The sequence below is a fragment of the Excalfactoria chinensis genome, chromosome 4 (assembly GCF_039878825.1).
Source record: "Excalfactoria chinensis isolate bCotChi1 chromosome 4, bCotChi1.hap2, whole genome shotgun sequence".
In the NCBI taxonomy this organism is placed as follows: Eukaryota; Metazoa; Chordata; class Aves; order Galliformes; family Phasianidae; genus Excalfactoria; species Excalfactoria chinensis.
This window is the reverse complement of record NC_092828.1, coordinates 31,218,636-31,246,004: the sequence shown is the minus strand read 5'-3', so window position 1 is coordinate 31,246,004 and position 27,369 is coordinate 31,218,636. Positions and strand designations below refer to the sequence as shown.

General features: G+C 40.3%; 1 protein-coding gene across 2 annotated transcripts in view; it reads right to left on the bottom strand.

Annotated features, from left to right (window-relative positions):
• The window catches only part of UNC5C (unc-5 netrin receptor C), a 238,359-nt gene that overhangs the window by 52,303 nt on the left and 158,687 nt on the right, over positions 1-27,369 (bottom strand). For both annotated transcript variants that reach the window (XM_072334831.1, XM_072334832.1), the window contains exons 3-4: positions 16,415-16,558; positions 4,555-4,658 (exon numbers count right to left, since the gene is read on the bottom strand). In XM_072334831.1, coding sequence (XP_072190932.1) covers positions 4,555-4,658; positions 16,415-16,558 — 248 coding nt within the window. The remainder of the gene's footprint in view (positions 1-4,554; positions 4,659-16,414; positions 16,559-27,369) is intronic.

The following is a 27,369-nucleotide window of genomic DNA, read 5'->3' as shown; positions in this document are numbered from 1 at the left end:
ACCCACCCTTGAAGATCTGGGTAAATCTGCTATGCAGTGCAAAGTACTGCAAGGGATAGTGCCATTTCCCAGCTGATTAGTATTAGTGCCTACAAACTGCTTCTCTCCCTTCTCTTAAAGTTCACTGTCAGGCTATGAATATGAACACTGTCTCTATAATGCTCACCTCCATGGAAATGCATACACATGAACTTCAACTTAAAGGATAACTGCAGCAAAGCATGAGCAGTTCTCAGGAAACAAAGCAAACAGCAGTTATTAATAATCAGTTAGATAGAGCAGCTACCTGATGCTGCCTACTTGCAGAAACACCTAGCTTCCAGATTCTTTTTCCTGTGCAGCAGGAGTAGAATCAATTGTTGGTAACAGTCATCTTGACTTGGTAAAAGACCTTGTTCTGCCTTTTTACAGAGGGACATTTTGCCCCTTGCACTAACTCCTGATTGAAGACTTGAATACCACGTCATGTTTTAAACTCAGCTGAGTCACTAAACTGTGCACTGCACCCTCGTCTCCAGTTAAACTTCTCTGTGAAACACTTCAATTATAATTAAAGTAGCAATTATCCCCTTGTTGAAGGTGCAGCAAATCACGCATTTCTATGCAAAAGTTCATCTAGCAGCTTATGGCATATTAACCAATCTTACATCTCATTGATGCTTTGATCTATATCCTATTTCAGTGACCTAATTTGATGTGACTCCGTCTCGAACTATATTTTATCATGTGCAATATGATGCTGGCATTTTTCAAAAGAACATATTAAATGACTTAGGGAATTAATTGCTAATAGTTCTGCCATTAGTGTTGGAGTGCAGCAGAATGGGATCCTTCTTGGCTTCTCAGATTAAGCTTGAAAAAATGCATGTTTAGAACAGAGCAAAGCAGAAGTGGTTATTTGGGATGAGACCAGGAGGCTGGAGCTGCCTGAAATGTAAAAGCAGCAATTTTTGATGATAAGCAGACAAGACTGTTTATCTCACTGTCTTGTCCCATTCTTTCCCACCAAGGCAAAGCACAGGTCGAAGAAGCATAGAGGTGGGGCAGTTTTGCTTTTTTTTTTAGTTTTCCCCTCCTCTCCCCTCCTCTCCCCTCCTCTCCCCTCCTCTCCCCTCCTCTCCCCTCCTCTCCCCTCCTCTCCCCTCCTCTCCCCTCCTCTCCCCTCCTCTCCCCTCCTCTCCCCTCCTCTCCCCTCCTCTCCCCTCCTCTCCCCTCCTCTCCCCTCCTCTCCCCTCCTCTCCCCTCCTCTCCCCTCCTCTCCCCTCCTCTCCCCTCCTCTCCCCTCCTCTCCCCTCCTCTCCCCTCCTCTCCCCTCCTCTCCCCTCCTCTCCCCTCCTCTCCTCTCCTCTCCTCTCCTCTCCTCTCCTCTCCTCTCCTCTCCTCTCCTCTCCTCTCCTCTCCTCTCCTCTCCTCTCCTCTCCTCTCCTCTCCTCTCCTCTCCTCTCCTCTCCTCTCCTCTCTTTTCTTTTTGGCAGGAGCATGTGAATTTGCCCCTTTACTCCCCAGCTCTGTGCAGAAACCTCAGTGTGTATTCATATGGGCCACACACAGGAAAAGGCAAAACATTTCCTCAGGTTTTTCAGAGCCTGTAGGCTGGTTCAGCTTGGTGTTGGCTATAATGCTAGGATGGGACTTACAGATGTTGGACAGAGGTATATGGACACAGAGCAGTTGATCTGATTTTTCTAGTGACCAAGCAAAATGTCTACTTCTTACTTCATCCCAAATGAACAAGCGAGATGTGCTTTGATTTGACCTCTACTTTGATTTGACCTTAGGCCATGAGACTGGTGTATTTTAACAAGCCTTCTTCTATTTTTCTTCTAAGTGGAACTTGAAGTTTCATTTCAGTGGCTGTGATCTGAGTCTACTCTAATGCTCGTCATGTCCTAGCAGGGGCTGAGGGGCTGGTAAGTGCTGTTCTAAAAGCTTTGCTGCCCGTCTTGACCTTTGTCCTTCTTGCCCCATGGAACAGCTGAATGCTGCTATGTTGTTCAGCTTTTCAACAATAATAATATCTGCTCCTGCACTGATCTGCAAGAGATCAATGCAATTAATTGCAATTATATATGCTGAGAATTACAAGAATAAATATGCTAGCAACAAAAAAGAGAAAAGTATTTATCCCTAAGTATGGTTATTCCCACTACTTCAAAATACTAAGAGACCTACTGTACTTGAAATCAAACCACTCATTGTGCAAAAGGCCTTGGTTTGCTGCCTGCCTTACACCAATTGCTTTCATAGTTACCTGTACTATTCTATCAGAAAATCCTCTGAACAAATAAAGGAAGTCATAAACATAGAATTAATTCATCTCTAAATTAAAATAATCATGTAATCCTTCAACCTACCAAGTTACCTTTCATCTTGGTATTTTTTTAAATTTATCTTACCAGCTTCACCAAGTGGCTGTAATAAAGTGTCACATTAAGGTATTCATATTCATTAGTGTTCAGGTCTTTGTACTTTTAATAGTGTTGGAAAGAATCTACAAAGAGTCTGTATTAGGCGGCTGTCCAATCTGGGTGTTTGATCTCCCCCTGACTTCAAAAGTCAGAAGAGAGAAAAAAATACAACATCTAGAACAGTTCTTTTCAATGTCAGATGACGAGTATACGGTTTCTGAGGCTGCCGAGTGTTAATTGGTGTCTGCCCTGACCATAGTACAAATAAGATTAGGAGCCAATGTAGTGTCATGAGTCTCTGCTGCTGACAGAGTGAGCCGGGATACAAGTAGGCAGCAATAAGTGCAATTATTATGAGAGCAACTCACAGAGGATCTTTTCAGAGCTCACTTCCTAGTATCAGGAAGCAGACAAGGCTACTCAGGCATCTTTGATTTATTTTATTTTTATTTTTTTTTTGCCTTTACAGTAGCTCAGTGTAAGGAGGACAGGTATAATCTGACTTAAGAATAGCAATTACAAGTGCTAATGGCTGATGCAGAATGTTTATAAAAGCAGAGAGAGCTCCCCTTCCACAAGTCATGTTAAATTATGCTATTCCAGGCCTAGCCACCTGACTGGGATTTTACAGACATTTCCATGGGAATAGCTGGGCTGATTGCTGAAATTTCAGAGGTACTTGTAACATCATGCTCAAATAAACCACTCGTCACAACTAATCTGTTTCAGTTAACGGAGTTCTCTGGTAGTATCTATACCTCCAGAACTACCTATCCTATTCCAAATACTTGTCAAGGCATGAGAGAATACTGACTTGATGTAAAGATGCATAAAAAATAGAAGAAAAAAATAAATTAAAATAAATTAAAAAGTTACTAAAATGTTCTTGGGGAAAGCCAACTGACTAATATTATAGCCATCATCAAGCTGTCTCAGCAGACCTAAATGCTCTGTACAGTTTTGGGCATAAAAAAGAAGAAAACAGCCAAAGGAAAAAGGAAGCAGGAGAAATCTCCTACGCTAATTGTTCTGTCAGATGTTTGTGGGCACCTTTCTACAAAAAAATAATTAAGCCTGATTAAACCTTGTATAAGATAAGGAGGTAACATTTTAAGCTCGGTCTCCTGAGAAATCAGTCATCAATGCTGAGGGACAACCACTTTGCTACTTAGCCATGACAGTCTAACTTATCTCAATGCAAACTGGCAACAGTTCCCTCTCTGTGTGGCAGCAGGAGACTGAAGAGAATTCGGATAGGGGAATCACCATCATTAACAGTATGAATATTTCACTGAACATCAACAGCAGACTTAGGACTTCGGAGCCACCCTGTGACTCAGGGCCCCCCCTCCCATAAACAACAAGTCCGGAGCCATTTTTGGCTGAAACCACAGCTGCATGTAGGCAGGGATACCTGCTGTGGCTGGTGGGCACAGATTATGGTGAAGAGAAAGTTCCCTCCTGCCAAGTGGGTGGAAGGCTATCCACTCTCTACTACTAAAATGTCAGCAAAAAAATCACAAATGAACAAAAAAACCCACAACCACTACAAATCAAAACAACAACAAAAATATCATAAAAACAGATAAGCCCATGAAGATAAATACTTATGCAGATGCATCCCCTACTTGCCTCCACCAAATGCTGCTTCACCTAAACTACAGTACATTCTTGTGCACCCAGCTAGCTACCCTGGTACGTACTCAAGTGTGTGCACAAATGTGTGATGGAAATGAAACCTGGCAAACAAAAATTAAAATGTCTTGGTGTGCTGAGAAGGTGCCTCTCTCAAAAACTGAAATGGCATTTCTTTTAACAGGGAAGGGAAGGATAATAGGCTGGTATCAGCATGCCCCACCACTTATATGTTGTTTGGACGTCAGACATAACTAGGATTTTTGAAAAGGAAAAAAAAAAACCCTGAAACCACATCACCTGTAGCTCTGCCCAGCAAGACATCGTAATTGCCTCCAAAGTCATTAATCAGCTCCCGATCAATCTTATCTACCAGCAGCAGGCAGCCAGCTCTCCATTGACACCCATTCATCATGCTAAGCCCTTATTCCCTGCTCCATTAGCCACAGATCAGTTCTCAGTTAGGATATCCAAGTACAAGTTGCTGGGGCAAAACACCACTGCTGCTCACCTCAGCTACTGGAATGCCTTCAGGAGGACGGCACTGGAGCAGGACCTCTTGCTCCAGGGACACTTCTTTCCCCAGGGGCTCCTGCTCAAAAGTCTTCCTGAGATCTGGGGAGAGAGAAGAATTAATAGTATTAATAAATTAATATTATTAATAACTGCTCACTTACTTCATGTTTCATTGCCATACCACCCAATAAGAGAAAAGTCTTTTTAAACAGAGAAAATAGAATGTCTGCTCCCTGGATAGTGGAGCACTTAAAAAAGATTGAGGCATGTTTTCAATTCATTCAAGCATGAAGTGGTCAAAGGTTTCATAGCAGATTTATTATTTATATTGTGGTAGTACACGTGAACCAGGCCAGGAACCAAGGACTCACTGTGAAAGGTCATGCCCAGACATGGAACTCAAGAAGAAAGAAATTCCTTCTTTGGATAATTTATGTTTGCTAAGAGGTGCTGGGAAATACTAAAGAAAGTTAAAGGAAATTATATAAGCCTATAAAACTAAAACACATAAGCTGAGTTTCCTAAACTCCTGGTTTAAAGTGTTTGTGCTGCCATTTTTAAACATTAATTTTACAAGTTTAGCTCATCTGTCTTTACTCTCTCACTATTCCTGTAGTACTAGATAACAACAGTTGTGACAAGGAGTCAAACCACACTTGGATCTGTGCACAGCACCACAGAAATCTTAAAGGCAGAGGGACATCAAATGTGTCTTCTAACCACAAAAATTCTCATTGTACCGCGCTGCACACTTTGGCTTTTGTACACTTATGTCTGTATTTCCATCATGCACTGGCATTCTCTGTGTTGTGTCAGGGATGATGGGGCTTCGGAGAAGCGAGCCTTCAGCCCCACTGGCAGGGGACATTTCTCCCTGCTGTTGTTGGCTCCTGCTGCAGGTAAGACACAGGGCCATGCTGGAAGCCATGTCAAAGAGCTGATCTATCTTTGAAAAAACACCTTTCAAAAATAAAGGGATTTTAAATTTTTGTTCTGAAGTTAGACAAGTTCCCTATACTGGTTCATGGCAAGGTTGTGCAAATAGTTGTGTCATGCTAGAAATAAACTGTACAGGAACAATTTAAAAGCCAAATATTTTGAAGCTATAACCCACAGCTGTTCTGGAAAACATATCACTGAAGTGAACCACCTTACAAATAGACCATCCAAAGTGCTATTTTTCATCTAGAATTGGTAACTGTCAGACAACACGTCAACTTTCACATGGTTGTATGTGTTGGCATCCTTGTTACACTGGAGTTACTCCAGCCCAGCAAGGCTACCTCATGTGAGAGTGACCAAAGCAAAACAACCAGCAAGAGCAGTTGTGTCCATGATGCCTGTGGAACTCCTACTGTGTTGCCAGCCCCAGCAACACCAGCTTCAGCCCATCCTCTGACAGACTACCCAGGGGGCATACTGGCTGTACAGCTCAATTTGAGTAAATTTTTTTTTGGGGGGAAAAGAAGACAGAGAGGGGGTCTGATAAATATTTAGAAATATCTGAAGGGAGATGGGAGGCAAACAGATGAGGCCATGCTCTTCTTGGTGGTGTGTAGTGATAGAGCTAGGAGTAATGGCCTAAAACTTGAACACAGAAAGTTCTGTACTAACATATGGAAGAACTTCTTTACAGTGAGGGTGATGGAGAACTGAAACAGGTTGACCAGAAAGGTTGTGGAGTCTCCTATGGAGATATTCAAGACCCACCTGGATGCCTACCTGAGTGACCTGTTATAGGGAACCTTCTTTGACAGGAGTTGGACTTGATCAACTGAGGTCCTTTCCAACCCCTGCAATTCTGTGATTCTGTGAAACTAAACCTCTCAGGTCTCCTCTCTGTAGATGGAAGCTATTCCAAGAACAAACTCTTGACATTGAGCTTGCTGTACTTCTGCAAGTTAAGCAACTCTTTCAGGAACTGGTGGGTTTTTTGGAACACAACACCCACCCTTTAGTCCAGGCTCCTCATACACCCCATAGGCTTAATGGGTGTCCTGGGCATACATATTGTGTTAAATGAAGCTTGCTTTAGATGAGAGAATATGTTGGGCTATATTGCAAGCAGAAATATAGATTTTAAGATCGTATCACTGTTAATTCCACAGATATCTCCAAAGGAATTCTTTCTTCTCCAAAGTGGAAGAAAGAAGTGCCTTAGTGCACTTAATGTACATCTGCATGTATGCATATGTGCCTAGTAAGAAAATTACAACAGATGTGTTCAAATATCACAGCTGAGGTTAAATAAGAGAGTTACAGTGCTGGTAAGAGAAGCATACAATGCTAAGAAATTGTGCATTAATAATAGCATTCAGGTGTTCTGATATGGAGGGACAGTAGACAGTAGAGCCAGATTAGACAGACAAGAATCTGAGGCTTTTCCTTGGTGTGCTAATTTATTGCCATCCCTGCCTTCCTGAAACCTTCATAGAGCACGGAAGTTCTTAGCATGCCTCATGCATGCACAGCAATCACCTCACTCATAAAATGATCCCCTCTAAAAACCCTCAGTCTTAGAGCATACAAAAGTAAACAGCATTAAGTCTAGAAATGTGTAATAACAGTAAAAGAAACCCACACACTTTACCCTCTTTATTATCAACAGCTGGAAGTGCTGGGTGTGCAGGGCTTGTTTTCCCTGTGAAGCTCTCCAGCGTGGATAAGGGAGGTGCAGTGAATCCTGTGGGAAGGGCCCCTCCCAGCTCCTCTCCCACCCCACTTATTGGTGCCCCTGCAGCGGGTCAGTGAGTCACAAACTAAAAATACACTAAGTAGGTGCCTTGACATAATAGTAATGTTCTCGAAGGAGCCATTAGATACTGTTGAGTAAATGATACTCATTTGAGAAAAAAAAAAAAAAAAAAAAAGGAAAAAAAAAAGAAGAAAAGTACATATTTGTGTATCTACAAGATTGGAAGCTTTTATACCCTATTCATTTGGCTCCCTCCCACGTGTTTACAGTTTAACCCATGCAGAAATACTTACTACCTCTCGCTGCATCTGTGCCACCTATAAACAGCTACAGATAGCAATTGTGCAGGGCAGCTTCTACCTCACCAGGCATATGGTTCACTGATTGCAAAAGACAACCATGGTAATAAGGTGAACTGTAAATTAGGAAGAAGTGTAAGGCTTAGGAGAACAATTTCCTCACCTACTGTGATATTGAGAAACACTTCACTGGGTTACACTGCATTTGGCACTGACTCCTATTCTTCATGGCCCTTGCAGTATGACTTTTTTTTTTTTTTTTTTTTTTTTTTTTTTTTTTGTAGATAACAAAGATTTCCTTCTAATTCTTCAGTCTGCAGCTTCCTTTTCCATTTAACAGTTACAGTCCTCATGACAACTTCACACTGCCAACCAGGAGTGGGTGAGTGCGCTAATGTACCGGGGGACTTTGGATCATTTCCAAGCAAAGCTTTCTCAAAGACATTTGTTGTTTTTCTGAAGTGTCATATATGTTACAATTGCTTGCAAGCAGAAGGAATACATTTCCTCACAGAATGGCAAGAGACAAATAAATACATCCAATTTTTTTTTAAAAACAAGTTTTCAAAATCTTCAGAAAATATGCCTGAAAAAAACTAAACCAAACAAAACAATAAAATACTAGATCTATTCAAAGTCAGGACCCCTTTGTGAGGAGGCAGTGTGAATTATTAAAGCTTTAGGTCAGCAGCAGCCCTGTAAATGTGATGCTGAGAGAGCCTTCTCTACCCTCATTCTCAATAGGGAGAGACACACAAGGAAGGCAGTTGCACTTTCTCTCCATTATTATTTTAGTAATGTTGAATAATCCCTGACTGAGTTAGCAATACTCTCCCCATTATACAGATAGTACTGCTGCCACAACTCATCTCTTCAGAGCAGATCAAGCCCTGCTGGGAAGTGATGCTGAAAGGTCCCCCTCATTCTGCCAGTGGCTACTTCATGTGTGCCACTCTGCCATCATGCTTAGGGGTCAACACAGCACCAGAAGGCATTTCCCCTGCCGCTCACACACCTTCAATGATATAGTCATAGAAAGAAAACACGGAGGAGAATTAAGATTCTGGCCCACCACCTTCAGCACAGCTAATTTCTTTAGTAATATACAGTCTTAGTAAATTCAGAGGGGGCTCTTGTGGCATATATTGAAGCACATTTACAGCATACTTAAGACGAGTCTTTCCTCCAAGACTCCTGAAATACTTCTGCACAAGCCTATCTGTTAAGGACAGATGGCTGCGTTCAGAACTGCATTGAAATGAGAGAATTTCCACAAGCATAAAACTGAAATAGTGTAATGGGAAAGCAAAACTCAGTGTACACCATATTGTTAGCTTTATTCCTGAATTTCTATGCTTTTTGGGGAGATGAGCATTAAAACTTAATTTTGCCGCACTGTTAAATTCCCTTAAGTTCAGTGCATTTTTAGGTTAGAGAACACTCAAAAGTAGCATTTTCACCTGCTAAAGGTAATAGTTTCCATATAAACTCACAGTATTTCCTCACTTCCTTTAGCAGCTGTCATCTTCTAAGAAAGAGCAAAGAATGGCCCTAGTCTTCTTTTTAATCAAATCTATTTTATCTCCTTACTGTTGTTCTGTTTTTTGCTGTGGCAGGTGGGTGGGTAAAACTTTTAAGGATATCTTTTATCATTTCTGAGAAACGTGAGAAGAGGCAGACCAGATGCCTTAAGGGCGGTGCTAATGTAAGGGTAACTAATGAATGAGAATGAAAAAAGGACACTTGTCAGCCAGGAATTAGATGTAAACCATAAACAAACTGAGCAATGCAGCATTACTGTCAGGGAAAGATGGATTTCTGCCCTTGGTAGACCTTAAAGGACACTTTATTCTGTGCTCCTCATAGTAACTCCAACTTCTGCTTTCCTTCTATGTAAATATTTCAAAATGAAATGGAAAGAAAAGAAAAGAACAAGCTTTAAGAAAACAAACTGAAAAGCAACATTACTTTTTATCCAGCTCTCACATTACCTATGGCCACTGAGGGAAGTACATCTAATGTATGCCTTCAGATAAATAAGTTCTTAAGAGTATGAGGAGACCTTAATGAGGTGTACATATATATGGCAGTTTGCTTTTTTATAGGTAGCATATGCAGACATACATATAAAACCAAATACATCTCATGCAAAAAAATGTGGTTAAAACACTAGGAAAGAGAGAATATGACATGATGCTTTTAAGCCATTATTAGTATATTAATTGTTAGTCAAGCTCTCTTAATCAAGTCTACCTCGTATTGATGAGAGTATTCTCAAGTGTCCAGATTCGATGCTGTTTTAATTTTAGTTATCTTAATATGAAATACTTCATGAAAAAAATAACGGTGGATAAAGAGTGGGAAAATGCCAATGATGTTCTAAGAAATGAAAGAAGATCCACATGTGTATGAAGACACATCTCACTGAATTTATTTCCCAAACTTGGATAACTGATTGTGAGCTGGAGCAACCTGAGTAATACTGTAAAGTTGGCCTGTTCCTCTTTCATCACTTTCCACTGCACTGGTGGGTGAAATTTCAAATATAAGAAATCATGTGCTATCAGACATAGTTTGGCCTCCCAGTTCACAGTTCTCTTCTTTCGCTTTATCTTGTGTGGTTCTAGCTCTCAGCTCCCTGTTGTTAATTAGAACAAAGTAGGACACTGGAGCTTTCCCAGTTCACAAGATGTGGTTTGAGCTGAGCTGGCCAGCAACAACCCAGGGAGTGAGTCTTTAAGCTGTCATCCCCTGTGACCAAAAAGCCATCTCAGCTCTCACAGTCCAGCAGCTGATGGGGACAGAGAAGACTTCTTGCAAGGGCACAATATCTTTTGAGGGTGCAGGCTGACTTGAGGTACTGAACAAAGTGATGAGTACCCCTTACCTGCTGGTCTACCTCCTGGAAGACGCTTTGCTTGAGCCCAGGGCCTGCTCTTTTCTTGTATTTGTTGTGTCTTTACAGCCTGAGCAAACATGCACATTCTGCTTCATTCTACCTTCATTCTGCTGATGTCATTTTGAGACAGATGAGAATAAAACTTACCCTTAGCAGTTCCTTGGAGACTCACCCACCCTCTGCATGGCTCGAAAGAACTATTTGTCCCACTCCTCCCTCTTCAACTCTAAGCTAGCTTAGCCAAGTGCTGGTGGGATAGAGCTCCCTTTTGCAACAACAGCTTCTGTCTGGGTTAAGTCTGTAGCAAAGGGCCCATACAAGACATTTGGTATTGGTACAACTGTAAATAATACAAGCAAGCCCACTTCATAAAGAATTCACTGAGCAGATGGGTTTCCAGCACTCATCGATCACACCATTTCCCTCCTCTTATATTTTTACTTGATAGCTAAATATTTCTTGTTTTTCTTTGTAACCTGGAAACTAACTTATACAATTCATTCTTTTCATTATTTTAATCGTTGATTAAAGACGGGATCTAAATCTCATTTTTCAAATACATCTAAAAGTAAAATTGAAATGACTTTGCTTTAACAGGCTCTAGATGGCAGATTAACTAAATGCATTGAAGACAGGCATTAGAAACGGCAGGTGCACATTGCAATTTATATGTAGAATTGAATTTATAGCACACTGAAACTGTAAAACAGCAAACAATTTATATAAACATGGCATTTTGTTGTTGTTGCCCTTCTGATACGCTACTCTGACTCACAGAACTATTTACTCACTACCAAAACATACACAAACTTTTGTTAACTTCTGACTGCATCTCTGTCTCACCATCAAGCACTAAACAGACTCCACTGAAAGATGATTATATCTTGAGCATGTCAATATATTCAGGATATTCTCAAGGTTCCTACCAGGGGATTAAATCCATATAGATTCATTAAAGGTATTTCTTTTTCATTTAAAGCAATGTTAACTGTGAAGTGAATGTCCATATTAATTTATAAAGCCGTAAGCCCTTACTATAAAACAATGTGATTTGTATTTATTGCATTTGGTACTGCTTATTTATGTGTATTTATTACTGCTGCAATTGTATGCTGAAGTTTGAGAGCTGGTTGTGCCTATTAATTTGGGAAGCAGCACACAGACATGCCTATGAGGAGAGAAAGAAGAGTATCTGTGTGCTAAATGCTCGGTTAACTCCGTGCTGCCCTTCCTGTGATCTGCTGTTGTCTCTTCAGCAATCTCGGCTCCAGATCATGCCATGCAGTAATCCCCTTATTAACTGTAAGCAGCAGATATTGATCAGGTGCAAGTGAAATGGTGCATAAGGAAGAAATTAAGGTCCCATCATCTCTGCTAACTCTTACACACACTTATGAAAGTGCAAAAAAATGTCCTTTTTTCTTGCTTTTAGTAGCACACATCCTGAGCATGCCTTCCTATTAAAACTTCCAAGTGTTATCCTTCCCACCTATCTCTCCACCAAACTTTATACCTACTGCGATGTGCTTTGGTGGCACAAACACTTTGGTGGCTAGAGGCTTGTGTCCACACAGCACTGCCTGGATTACATGTGTGAAGGCAGGAAGAAGAAAGGCACTGCAGCCCCAATACTAAGAGATGAGATAAAGAAGTAATGAATCTATGATTTCTTTCATATCTGTTACTTTTATGGCTGCATATCCTTGTAAGTGAAGATAAACCATCAGGTAAACCAGTCTTCTTTTCGATACTGCATTTATCTTATCAGTATACAGCATCTGACATGCATCTATTAGTTGCATTCCCTTGAAAAAACGTCTGGGGAGAAAAAGGCTTTTAGATTAGCACACACTAAACGAATATGAAATTATACAAAAGATTAACAAGTGCAGTTACTAACTACACCAGGGCTTTTTAAAATGAAAAATAAGATTCTTTCTTTCTTTGTCTCTTTCCCTTCTCTTCCTGTCTGATTTAAGGTAAAAAGTAACAAAAAAGGAAAGAACAACAGTTTCATTAGACTAGAAAAGATTATTCAACCAAAATGACAGTGAAAGCTGATATTTTCTTACAAGTTTTCAACAAACTGAAAACTTGACAGCAGCTCACATTCTCATTATATTTTCTCAGGGACAGGCTGGGTTAACATCATGAAGTCAGTGAGGCTACACCAACACAGAACTGGAGGAAATGAAAAGTGAGGCTGCTTTCTGAACACGGGCTCAAAGCAATTTGTCTTATCCACCCTGTTATTATCTGATCTAAAAATTAGGTCAAATCCTGTGGCTATTGTTTAGTCTTTATCAGATGCATTTCCTGGTAGGTTTAATTCTAGTCTTGCTCACAAATGCTCAGGCCTCATTCATCCTTTTAACGGGAATTGTCTCTGTTAGGTCTTAGCTGTTCAATGACATCTGCCTTGTTACATAACATTCACATTAAAACTTTATACTGGGCTTGATGTTTTTCAGCCAAAGATAAAGGCACCTCAACCTAGAAAACATGATCAGAAAAACTGTATCAAAACCTATTAGTGACTTCAACACACCTGGCAGGATGTGTCTGACGTAAATAAGAAATGTGTGAACAAATAGGAAATGCATTTTAGCACTTTCACAGACTGTTATCCCAGACATATCATATTTTTTCCAGCTCCACTAAGACGTACATTGAGAGCCCCCACTCTGCTGCTTACTGTGCTACCAAGAATGACAGAGTGAAAATGAATCCCAGCATATCTGCTGGTTCAAGAGGACAAAAGGCTCAGCTCTGCTCTCATGGGAAGTCTAATGCCTCCGGAAGATCAATTCCACCGCATACAAAAGAAGATGAAAATAATGATGTTTCTATCACCTACTGCTTCTTCTTGTTTTCAGATAAAGACAGCCCAGAAGGGAGTGACTTCCTATCCTACGTGAACACTTACAGGAGCTAGGATGTTGACTTTAGACTGAGATTCTTCCTGTTTATATTGCTAGCATGTGCAGCCTTTAAAATGTAGCAGCACCTTCCCTCCATGTTTATAGATTACTCCATTCCAGAATAACTGAAGCTCTTACTTGACTAGGACGATGTTGCAATTGATTTTCATAGAGAACTTTCATTGACTGGGTTGTTATGTACTTTCTAACACATGCCTGACCCTGCATTAAACAAATACAAGCCACTTTTCCAGGATGCACATTTTTCACACTTTCAAATTACTTTTCAGTTAATTCTATTACACGCTCAGTGAACAGAGATGTTGAATGCTTTTTTTTGTTTGTTTGTTTTAACTGAGTGTAGCTCCAGTCCTTGAGATGACACTGTAATTCCAGAATAAGACCAGTGGCCATAAGGGAGAAAAGAGAGAAAGAGGAAGAGAAGGAAAAGAGGGACAATGGAAGAATATTTTCTTTTTTTTAATGTGATAGGAATGGCAAGTTGTGCTACAGTTGCAGCTGTTGAGATGACACTATCAGGTTTGGGTATTAAAATATGCCATAATTTAACTTAAGCAGAACACTTTGCATGCTCCATTCACTTCACTGATACCTAGAGGTTTCAGTGCTTCTTTTTGAATGAATTAAAAATGAAAACTGCATTGATGCCATAGGCAAACAACAACAAATGCAGGCAGAACTGGACACTTCTGCTTCTCCTAAATCTTGGGCATCCTTGGTTTTCCAGATTCATAAATACTGCACAGACCCTCCCTTATATCCCAGCCTCATGGCAAATTGTGTAGACATCAAAAGACTTTCCAGCTATATTTAAAGTTCAGGTAGGAAACAGTCATTATACTGATAGTCCAGGTTTGATCCTCTGAAATCCAGACCGCATTGATAAATGCAGATACAGCATAGTTCACTGTTTAAAATAGTAATCTTGCAGACAAAATGACATCACAGAGGGAGGCATATAGCCTTCATCATATGTTTGAGTTCCTAAGAGTAGTCCTGGGTTACCTGAGAAATTTATAGAAATCTGTGAAATTGGAAACAGACAATTCTGCAGAGAAGGTGTCTCTATAGTTGTTTGAAAACCTGCCGTCTGACAGACTAACACTTCAGCTCCTAGACCCAAGGAGTGAAGATGACTTGGCTAAGTCAAAACTGTTGAAAAATCCTAAGCTTGGGAACCAATGATAAAATCTACACTAAAATACAAAGCCATGTTTGAGTGACAAGCATGTAATACTCTTTGGAATTTCTTTAATTAGACTGTTCTAAAAGAAACCCCAAGACACTACAAAAATCATTAAACCGATTGTTCTTCTTTCTCTGCAATATAGTAAAAATAAAAGAAGCAAACTCTGCATTATGAGTGTTTTCAATATAAATTTGGACACCTGGGAAGAAATGTCAACTGATATAAGCAAACAAACAAACAAAAAAACAAAAACTTATACATGTGTACAAAGATTATGTTACAATATAAAAATTTAGTGTATAGATGTGACAATGCACAGAAGTTCCTTAACCATACAGTGATATATATTTGGACTTTCTAACTACATTAATACAGTGGTCATTTGTCATAGGCTAACGGACAGAACATGAAAATCGACTTAATGAGTTAATACAGAGCTCATAATCTAAAAAACCTGTTCAAACATTGCTAAGCCTCCCTGAAGTGCTGACAGCCTGGAAGAAAAAAGAAAAGTTGGAATGCCTTTTTTGTTTCAGCACAGAAAAAAAAAAATAACCAAAGTCTTGAAAAGTTTTCTAGCATAAGGAAACACTGTATGCATATTTAATGGCATTTCTAATCTTTAAAGGCAACCCATCTGCAATATTTTTAGTTTCCTTTAACTCTGGAGACATTCTTCTCTGAGGCAAGTCTTGTGCTCAAAGCTGGAAGTCCTCTATTTCCAGTAAGTTACTTGGAGTAAAAGCATTTGAAAATGTGTATTTGAGAACTTTCACAAGAAGAAAACAAGAATAAAGATCTAAATGAAGAGCTTAAAACAGAAAAGTCATCCTTCCTCTAGTGTGTCTGCAAAAAGCTTTATTTGGCTGGAAGATATCTCTTTTTTCATTATAAACTGTTAAGATCAGTGTAGGAAATGTAGGTATGCTGGATACTCAGCTCTTAATGACCTTTTCACACAAAACCTGTTTTTGTTGAGATGAAAACTGCGGAAAGAGATACAATCCTGGGTGTAATATTTTGTTCCCATTATATAAAACAGGATTTGATTGTGTGAAGGAGGAACAGGAGTCCCAAGCGTGACTACTCTATTACAAGGAAAAGCACCTCTTTGAAAATTAATGAACATTAAATATTTGTACAGTCAAATGAAGATCTGTTTTCAGGGAGCTGCCTGATCTGTGTTCTTGGGGACTAAGCTGGGAGTCGTCCATGATAAACATGGAGGTTAGTAACCGTGAATAACAGTGATGAAGTATTAGGGCTGAGATGACCTCTTGCAGTCTTATATTACCAATCTCGTTACATGATATACTGAACACATTTTTTTTTTTATTTTTTTTTTTTCTTTGTGTAGCAATAGTAGCATTATTGTGTGATTGCAGATATAAAAGAATGCTTGTCACCTTATTCCAGAGCTTGCTTTGACAATGTTGCTACCCATTAGCTTTGGACACTTGAGACGTGTAATTGTTGTACACAGGAAATAATGCTTTTGCTGCTTTCCTCCCACACAAGGGAGAAGAATGAGACCTCAGAATCACAGAACCATGGAAAAGTTTGGAGTGGAAAGGACCCGGAGAAATTACATTTTCCAAACCCACCCCCACCATGGGCAGGGACACTTTCTGCTAGATCATGTTTCTCAAAGCTCCATCCAACCTAACCTTGGACATCAACTTGCTCTTAAGAACAGGATAAACAGAATTTTGTTTGTGTGTCTGAAGGAGTGAACTTTAGTACACATCCATAATTTCAGAAAACACGAAGCCCAGCGGGTGGGACACAAAATCTCTTTCCCTCATTCCTCCCACACTGACACAGCACTCACATGCAATGCGGACGTAGGCTTTGCGGCTCTTGGTGGTGCCGGCTGAGCTCCAGGCGACGCACTGGCACCAGTAGTCCTCAGGCCCAAAGAGCTCCTCCACCTGCTGGCGGGAAATCTCGATGCTCACCTCACGGACGATCAGACCTGGCAGGGTACAAGGAGCACTGGTCAGAATTATTTGTACAGGAAGGAAGAAAGGAAAGATCAGGAGTCTGCTTGCAAGGTTGAGACCTTCTGATGCTCTGCCCATCTCTCAGCAATAAGGATATGAAAGAAGAGAAGCAACAAGTTTGCAAAATACAAGAAAGGGTAACTGAAAAACAAATCGCTCTGATTATGACTTTTATCATGTATCGTGTGTCTGTTAGACAAATAAAAGGATAAGCACCTCAGCTGACATAAATTGTATCATGTCCACAGGATGATTTACATCAAGTGATGATCCAATTTGGTTTTATTTTCATACAAATATCAGAAAATTATAGAGTCACTCAGCTTATATAACTCCCTTAGCCCTCCTGCATTTTACATCCTTTGGATACACCACGTGGAGATGTCCTGCTCACTCTGACACTGAACTGCACAGGAAAATTGATTTTGCTATTTTAGAAAATGTGCTGGTGCTCTGCAATGATGGGCACAAATGTTGCAGCACAGTTTTAGCAAGATGTCACTTCGGGGGCTGTTACTGCCACATATTCTGGAAATACTGCAAGATTTTTTTATATGATTTTGTAAGACATTTACAATATACTTCAGTGTCTGACAGCTTCCCTGGCCACAGTTTGTCTCAGTGCAGTCTCTAAACACATCTGCCCTTACCAGCAGATTTGGCCACATTTCCCACAGAGTACTCTCTGTTGGAAGCTCTTTTACTTCTAAGTGCAAGGAAGTGTTGTGGTGTCTCAGATACTACTGCAGGAATTGTTGGTAATGATAATCTAACAGCCACCATTGAACTTCATGCCAACACCTCCTCTTTCGCCACCTTAAAAGGCACAGCCTGGCCAAAATACTCTTAATTCCTGACAAGATATCAAAAGGAAGGACAGAAGGGAGGTGCATGCACTCCTTGTCAATGTATTTGGTCTTTGTTGTCAATGCCAAAGTACTAACAAACCATTAACATGTGTTTGCCTGCATAAAACATCATCACCTTTTCAGAACTGTGCTCTCACAAACATCCTTGAATACATAATTTCCACAGGCAAATATTTTGTGTAGCACAACTGATTTTCTTTCTAGAACTGCCAGGAAACTGAATGGCAAAGTTCTTGGCTCACAGCCTGCTCAGCATTCCCCCATCACCATACACCAAAGGCTGGGCTACGAGCCCTTCTGTTGAGCACAGTCTCAAGCCCTTTAAGTCCCCCACACAGACTACAAGGTGATATTCATGCTGGGAATGCTCCTGCCTGGACAACTTACATGTTCTTCTAGTGAGCCCTTTGATTTTGCTTCTAGCTTCACAGAGGCTCTATTCAGGGAGCCAAGGATTAATTACTGTTTGTACACACCCTTGCACTGTCACCAGGACTCCACGCTGTTTGCTTCCAAAACTCAGCTAACACCAGCAGAAAGGAATTCATGCATGTAATATCACAGGCCTCTCTGCTGGGAATGCCTTCTAATGAGATGCATTTTCCTGCTAGAGACCATCACAGCCTAGCACTTTTTTTATTTCGTTATCCTTGACATCTTCAGCCATTGAATAATCAGATACTGTGGAGGGAAACAATAGCTTTCCCTCTTGAAACGAAATACATAGCAACCGAGCTCAAAGAATGAAAATCAAAGTGGTGTGTGGACACTTGATATGCAGCAAACACTATATTACAAACTTGTTCTGCTTTGATGAGCTAATTTGGCTGCAGAAGGGGTCTGAGGGGTAGCTTTTGTCTTGTTGAGAAGAGCATGAAGAGAGAAAGGAGGGAACATGTACATTACATGCACAAAATTGTTATATTTTCCCTGTGCGACTGCAGTTTGCCTAAAGATTACTTCAATTCATTCCCAGTTTTTATAGCACTAGCCCAGGGACCCTTAGAAGGTTACAATATTATGTTTTTGTAATACAGCTGATTATGACAGGGTTTGATGGAACAGTGGACTATGTTACCCGGAGGCTTAGGCAAGTAGGCTCATAATGACAGTCCTGGATAATAGTGATTATGAAATATTCTTAACATTTGGGACACAAACACATTTCTCTGATAGCCTGGTGAAGATACAAAGCCACACAAAACCAGCTCACATCGAACAATACCAGCAGGACTTTTTTCTTTGAATTTCCAAGATGTTTTCTAATTCAGAATTATAACCTATTCTACTTAGTATCTTTTGGGAGAGCCACGATGTACTGATAGGTATCAGGCTATTCAAATTGATTTGGCCTTTGGACATCAAATAATACCAAGAATTATACCATGGCCAAACAGGAGCATACCTTCAGCTTCTGCCTCTTTCTGCTTACAAGCAAAAAAATATATCAGTGTCTTTTTCTTTAAGGTGAACTATTTTTTATAAATTCAGAATCTATCAAAGCAGATGGTAACTTTTTGTTATCACCTGGGATAAAAGGATCAATGGCAAGAACTTAGGGTGACAAAAAATGTAGAAATTCCTCACTATATTGATTTGCTCCCTGTGCTACCGAGCAGGCATTTGAGGCATATGTAAGGGAATCTGTTGACTGTGTTCTGCTTTTCCCTCTGCCTTGGCACACAGGAAGGCTGATGCAATCACTTTCCCAGCACTGCTCATGGGCATCGCTTTGCACAGAGAGTCACAATGATTTAGGAGGAACATCTCAGCAGCTTCAGACTCTGGGCTAAGCACAGAGGGATATTCTCCTCTAGCTACATAAAACCACAATCCTTTTCCTTCTGCTAACATGACTCACTGTTACCTGAATAAGAAATGCCTGTGGAGGCTAGGTTACAAATAAGGAATTTACCAAGGTACTTCAGATAGCAACAGCCTTGTTACCAGCTAACAGATTGCTGTACATCAGAATTCATAGAGAAGGTGTTTCAGTATGTCTGCTTTCATTCAGCAGTATATCGCTTGTGCATCTCACTTGTAGAGCTAGCACAAGACAGCCTTAGGATGATGACTTCAAACAGTCATCTTCATTTTACTCCTTTCAATCTACTTTGCCACAGTGATAAGTAGCAAAATGTCACCCTCTCTCACACAATATCTCCTCTATCTTACCTTCTTTACTAGAAATACATTGGTTTTCCAGTCTAGTTCTTCACATGGTTAAGCATTACTGCAGGTGAAGTTATGTAGCATACTCTTACCATATTTTCTTATAACACCTGAGCAGGACGCAAAAATCCAAAATTAATACAATTGCTTAGATGGTACCACAATCTGAAAGAAATTATGATGTTCCTATTTTAAAGCAATGCAATAATAAAAATACAACTGAAGGGAGACAACAGGAATGTAGGCAATTAAAGTGCATGACAGGTCCCTCATAATGCATAGAAATCCACAAAGAGCAGCAACACAGGACTCCTAACTCCTACTCTGCCTGTGACGATTAGCTCAAATGTGAAAGAGAAAGGTATTTGCTTGCACTATCCAAACTTGACTTGCATTCAGAAGACTGATAACTCTTTTTGTATCCACTTGTAGACCATTTGAATCCTGGGTATCTAACACAGGTAAGTGAAGATTTTGGAACTAATTATCACTACCTTACTTCTGGCAACAAGATTGTGAAGAAAGAAACTTTAAAACAAAAATACAGAGAATCAATGTGATTTAAAGCAATTCTCCAAAATAAATGGTGATTGCGCTCTGAAAAAATACAATTCCTTAGAAGCACGTTCTTGGGTTGCTGAGTTCTTTCTGCACAACTGTTTCTTTCCTGATCTGTGTGAATCAGAAAAGATTCAGCAGAGTTCCCAAGAAAGTAGCAATGTAAGAAGTTTTAGAACTTGAGTGCAAGGATGAAAATCTTTCAGGGAAAAACAAACAAACAGCAACAAAACAAAACAAGAAAATTCTGTTGTCTTCTCCTTGTCCTGAGTGTACAAGTTTGGCTACAAAAAAGTCAGAAAGCCTGCTCAAGGCCAGTCTATTTAAACACATCAATTAGACCTTTAAAGCACTTAAACATGGCACCTGTTAAAGACGTTACATTGTTAGGCTTTCCATAAAAAGAAGTTAAAAACCCTTTAGGAGACTAATTATTTAGTTCGGACAGAGGCTGGCTTACAGGGAGGCTCAGAGTCTCATAATAATCAAGTTTGTGATGGCATTCCGCAAATTAAATAGGTTCTCCAAGAATGGAAAGCTCTGCATACTTAGGAGCACAATTTACACAATTATTCATGTCAATAAATTAAATGTATTTCTGAGACTGACACAAGTTGGGCTCTGAAATGGAGCAGCAGGAAACCAGAAGTTAGCATATTTTTGTATTTGCATGTTAATGGGAGATGAATGGCTAGAGTAAGGCAGAGAGCAACGGGAGCTGTGCTCAGGGTACCTGCTGCTAAGGAGGTCATGCTTCATGAACATGGGGGAGAGGCACAGGCTAGGGGTACACATCAAAATAAAATTTCTACCCCTCTTGAAGCAAAAGAAGCAGTGGGGAGGGAATCGTGGCTTATATACATGCTATCGTATTATAAGCTGTGTCCTAGAAACACTATCAAGCTCAGACACACTCCATTCACACAGTCCCCCAGTGCTTAAGTTATTAGGAGGCTCTACAAACTGTGAGGTACATAATCTGGTCTTCAGAGGCAAAAATGTTATCATTTTAAATGTATGCAAATGTAATGTAATTGTATGATATTATGGTACATTATTAGTAACTGCAATAATAACTCATGGGTTCTATCTTTCACCTACTGAAGTAGTTGGCAAATTTCCCAACGATTTTAATTGGAGCAGATATGCCAGTCAGAGCCATTTCTTTCCAGAGGGAAACAAAAATATCTTATAAGGTTCTGCAACCGTATGTGACTACTTATGGTGAGCAATGATCACTGCAAACGTCTGAAAACATCAGAATATTAGCGATTAATCAAATGCAGTTTTCCAGTCTGGAGTCAGTTGAGGGTTCAGAGTCAGTATCCACACCTCACTGGGCATTGCTCTGCCAAGAAATTATTTGGATGTATTTTGGCTGCCATAAATGTCAGGCATTTGATATTAATACCCTGTATGTGTGAAACTATTCCTCAGGACTTTGATAGAGCAATTTTTGTGGAAGCATCATATTGGCATATGTTTGACCCCCTGGCACAGTACTAACCAGAAGCTATTTAGTTGCAACGCTAAACTGTGCTTCCAAGCTCCAAGAAATAGGATGCATAATTTATTTTCTCTATAAGTGGAAATTCAGATAATTGTTTGTGCTTTTCTGCTTTCATTTGCCTGAAAGGTATTTCATTAATTAGCAATCACATATGCCATAGAACACATTTCTTAAGGAGACTGAAGTTTATGAGCTGCTGGTCTGGAGAAAGACACTGCTGTGATACATGCATATAGATTACAGGTGTCTCGCATCCACTGCGAGTATGGAAATATAGCTTATTTGCATGCAGGCAACTTGCAACCCTTTACATGTTTAATGTCTTGAAGTCAGTACTCAGAGCACTCTGCCAAAACTGGCTGCTGGTACTGTTGGCTCTCTTTCCTTAGACAGTCACAGGTCCCCCGAAATTCCTCAAAATTTCCCTTCGTGCTGTGCAGGAGTGAAATAGAAGTCAGGGACCGTATGTCTTGAGGGTAGAGATGAGCTTCTGGGATGGCAGCAGGAAAAAACTATGGTGTAGGGAAGGCCACATGCTGCTACAGTCACATCTTACAAGCAGTATGTAGGTCACTCTGAAAGTAATGCCTCCTATTTATTCCTGTGGAAACTACAACAGATACAAAGAGCACAATAACTCTAGTTGATAGAGAAAATCCTCAGCTACAAAACACTCTTTTTCAACACAGCCACCAGTGTGAGCTTTGCATTTTCACCAGTGATGAACAAGAGCCCGCATGCCATGCTCCTAAAAATCTGCACCAGCAGAGGAGACCCAGTGTCACTGTCACCGCTGCTGAAACCCACCATCCATCACCTCACTGTGCTCACATCCACTATTTAGTCTCCATAAACGTACATCAAGCATCAATGAAAGTCATTCATTTCCACATGAAGAAGTTCAGTGCCACACCTTTGCTTCATATGCACTCCTGTATCAGATATCATTTTGTCAGACTGCCCCTCTGCTGCTATATGTCACATGGCAACAAAATGTCAGGGAATATTGGTGAGAAGGTTCAACAACTACTGCCATAAAAAGAACATCCACAACTGACACTGTGGGCTGATATAATAAAATAGAAGGCCTTTTTTCAGAGCAGACCTTTGTATTTTAATAACACACCTGTATTTACTGTACGAGCTCTTTAAAGCAAGACAAAGGTGGGAGGAGGAGAATCCTGATACCAAAAATTAAAATGGCAGTTTTGCAATTATTTCAGAAGAGGTTGCATCATTTCTGCAGAATTTGGCAAAAAAGGATGAAAGCATTTTTAGTTCCCATAGGCCCCATCTGTCTTACATTTCATACAAAAAGCTTCATCCAAAATTCCTTACAACAGCCTCATATTTTTGACTTTGTGAAAGTGGTCAAGCCCATACACCAAAGTGGTATGACCATATATAGACTTAGTGGAAATGAACAGATTTGTTTCTCATTACACAGTCCCTTGTTATATTGTTCTCTGATGGTACAATTCACATGACCAAAACCAAGTGATAATCTCTGTAGTTAGTGATAGTCTGGAACAATCTGTCTGATTAATGTAATTGCTTATCACGGGTGCTACCAGAAACCTGCCTCTGCAGTAGGAGGCTGATCATTTACCTTTGTGAAATAACCTTTTTAAAATCAGTGCAGAATGGAATTTATTTACCCCCTTGCAGAGATGGATCTCTCACAGTCACAGAGTAATTCTGCTCCAAAACATTGGAGTACTTACGCTGTAGATTGTGGTGTTTTTAAAATGAATAAATAGGCTATGTACAAGAAGAACAGCTTCAAATATTAAAGTTCTTGCTGAGAAAAATGTACTCTGTGCATCCTAATGGGACAGAGATGATTGCATAACGGCACACTTTGCCTATATCTTATTTTCTACATAAAGCAGTGGCAATCTCAACAAAAGATAAATAGGCACATAGATATCTAGAGATATTTTAAAAAAGCAAACAGCTTTAACATTCAGCAATCCTTCTCCTTCGTGATTGCATGTACCTGTTTTTGCTTTTGATGCTGCTTTTCTCTAACTGGTGGCTGGCTGGTGATAGAAAGCAACTGCAGGCGGATTACAAACAATTTTCCACAAATATTAGCTCAAATGTTTAAATTAAAGGCTTCCAGCTATTTGTGGTCTTTTCATAACTTTATCCCTAGAAAAGAAATACATCCTTGACTCAAATTAGTACAGATGAACAGCCTAATGAAAATTCTGCATTAAAACCTACATCAAGTTTGCACTAGTCTGCACATTTGCCACGGTATCTAATTACAGCTAACAGCAGTGGGTTGAGCTAAAATCCTCATTCCTGCACTGTTTTTTTAACTGACTTACTTCCACAGAAATTACAAAGGGCTGTCTTCAGAGAGATTTTACTTTGAACTGGAATTAAAGAACGTGCATCCTGTTTGGGTTCTATTTTCTCTTAGTGAAAACAAGCCCTTTTTGTTCTTTTCCCATTAACATCTGAAGGATAGAGTGTTGCAAGATGCAAGAAAGATTTCAATATTAAGTTCTTGGGTGTGGGTGGAAAACAAATGCAAGCCCTGGCCCCTGCTGGGGTGGAGTAGGTGGGCCGCAGGCAAGAGCTGTGTGGGCTCATCTTCATAGGGCAGGTGCAATATCCCTCTGCTGTCCCCTATGAGAACAGGTTGAGAGAGCTGGGGCTGTTCAGCCCAGAGAGGAAAAGGCTCAAGGAAGACCTGATAACAACCTTTCAGTATCTAAATAGTGGCTATAAGAAAGAAGGGGACAGACTTTTTAGCAGGGTTTCTGGTGACAGGACAAGGAGAGATGATTTCAAACTAAAAGAGAGAAGATTAAAGCTGAATAGAAGGAGAATGATTTTATTATAAGGGTAGGGAAGCACTGGCACAGGTTGCCCAGAGAGGTAGATGCTCCGTCCCTGGAGAACTTCAAGGCCAGGCTGGATGGGGCTCTGAGCAATTTGATCTAGCTGTAGGTGTCCCTTTTAATTGCAGGGAGTGGGACTAGATGACCTTTAAGGGTCCCTTCCAGCTCGAACAATCCCATGGCTACCTCGTTGTTCTCTATATGTTCAATACTTTAAAATTACTTTGAATTGCTCTTTCTCACCCATAAACATCTCAGAGACAAAAACAACCCTCCACTCACTTTTTCAAAAAAATGGAAGCTATTTTTTGTTTCATGGTATTTTTGTGTTAATATGCACAAATTGCTCCAAAACGTGCTGTACTCTTCCAGAAGTAACAACGTGTGCTCATTGTTGCTATTCCCCCTGCTTTTTCTTTTTTCTTTTTCCTCGTACAAAAGAAATAATCATGCTCTGGTATAACAGGACTCTGAAGAAAAACTCACTGCAAGCATACATCTGTTTTCTACCACAGCCTATGCCATTTTAGAGCCCTGAGGTGCTGGAGTAGAAAGAAATGCACAAGGAAGCCCCTACCCAAAACTTCCCACAGCACAGCAGCCCAGAATGGAGGGAGCAGAAGGTAGAGGAGAAGCCATGCAGGAAAGCAATGGGATGAGTTCTTAACAGCTTTTGAGTCAAAGCCCAGTTTTCCCTGCTTTGGGTTGAGGCACAGTGTGGCTGAGAAAAGATATTGCTGTTTTTTGTTTTTGTTTCTTTCCAAAGGCCAGGAAAAAATTCTGCCAGAGGTTCATGTTTTACATAAAGCTGCAGTTGAGACTTCACAAAGAAAATCTGTGCACTTGTTATTTCTGGTTCAGAGCATTTACATGCTCTTTCTAATGATCTGGGCCTTCAGCAGTGGGTAATGCTTCCCAGTCCCCAGCTTAGTGCTCATGCAAAATTGAAGCACTTTTGAGGCAGTTTGGAGCTTACAGATGAATCTCAATGTGCAGGAAAAAAAAGAAAAAAAAAAAAAAAAAAAAAAGAATAATGGTTGTTTAGCACTTCACTAGAAGAAGTGAGGAAATTAGGGGGGAAAAAAATTCTATTGAACTTGAAACATCTGGGAAACCACCAGAGAGCATCTGAATTTTGAACAGTGTGTTTACATTCTCTTTGCATAGTGGAAGAGCTGGGAAAGGAAAGGAACAATAAATGGGCTTGTATTTATATCTTTAAATGAATACATTTTTGACATTTTAAAGTAAAAATGTACATCAAGTTGTTTTGTTATTGACTTACTGACATAATTATATAAAAAAAAGCACATACGTGTATACATGCACGCATATACCACTCCATTCTGAATGGATTTGAGAAGCAAAGACGAGGTGAAGCTGCCCCATTTCTGTGTGCTTGATGCAGTGACATAGTTCAGTGGCTGGTGCAGCATTGTGGAACCAAGGACAGACAAAACATGACACAAAGGGTCACCTGGGAGCCTTCTCAAGATGTTTTTTTCCCTTTTTTATCCCACTTACATGGGAACAGAAGGTTGGGGAAGATCTGTTACAGCCACACTGTTTTCTGTCACTGTTGTTCTGTGTGTTCAGCATCACGTTTCATGGCAAATTTAGGGGTATGCTGAATATTGTATCAAAAAATAAGTTAAGCAGCTCCTTTCAGAGAGGCCCAATGCACTAAGTGAAGTGACTTTCATCAGGCAAACCCGAAGGTCTGCCTGCTCCCACATCCCACTCATTGCAGAGGTACTGTTACACAAGCTGCTGGGAAGCCCAAAGCAGCAATCAACCAAATGTAATCCTCTCTGAAATCAAAAGCTAGGACCAAATAATGGAAGAGGTCACGAAGGCCCAAAGATCAGTGTTCAGGAGGATGAGGAGATGCAGAAGAGACTGATGAAAAATGTCTTTTCTGCTCTCGCAATCAAAATATGAAGAAGGATGAGAAGTTATGAGTTCTGAAAGGCACCCCATTAAAACATGATAATAAAGAGCAGTGAATGGCAGCTGTGCTGGTACCCAGCACATCATGTTGCTCACTATGAAGGAGGAGTGCACAGGAAGGACAAAATAAGTACAGGCTGTGAACCCTTAAAGGCAGTACAAATTTAGATCCTGCATGGGGCAGAGCAGTGTGACATTTGCCACTCTGCCTTGCCCCCTGAGAAACAATTTGGAGGCCCACCTGCTTTGTGAAAACAGGGCTATGGCTTGTTCTTGGTAAAGGAAAGGTAAGTTATAATTTGAACCTTCTATTTCCCTGAATACTTTCAGGGATTTTCATGAAGAGACTTCAGACTGAGTCATTCTCTTATAAGAAACATACATCTATGGGATGCAAACATCCCTTCTCAGGCTGCTGCTGGCTGCAGCCCTTCTGTTGGGCAGCACACAAGGTCCAGGCTCTACTCTTCTCCATTCCTGTATCCACAAAGCAACTGAAACTCACTTCCCATGCCAAACAAAGCCAGAACTCATTGGCCTTATAGGCTGCTGACCAACTTCTCCACAGGGACCCCAAATCCCCTGCAAAGAGCTTTCAGTTCTAAAGGAGCCAAGGGGCACAAGTGGAAAATCCAAAGCAGTGCTGGTCAAAGCTGTGGTGAGTGGACAAATGTCTAAATATGTCTTTTGGGATTCTAAGGGGATTAACAAGATTATGAGTCTGTAACAAAGGGCCTCATGAAGGAAAAAAATGAGAAGGGAGGAAATAAGGTGTAGGCTGGGAGTATTCAGAAGGGTATCTTCAAATGATTCAAATGGATAAAATATACATCCATTTTCCTCTTTTTACTGTTTTAAATAATGCTATT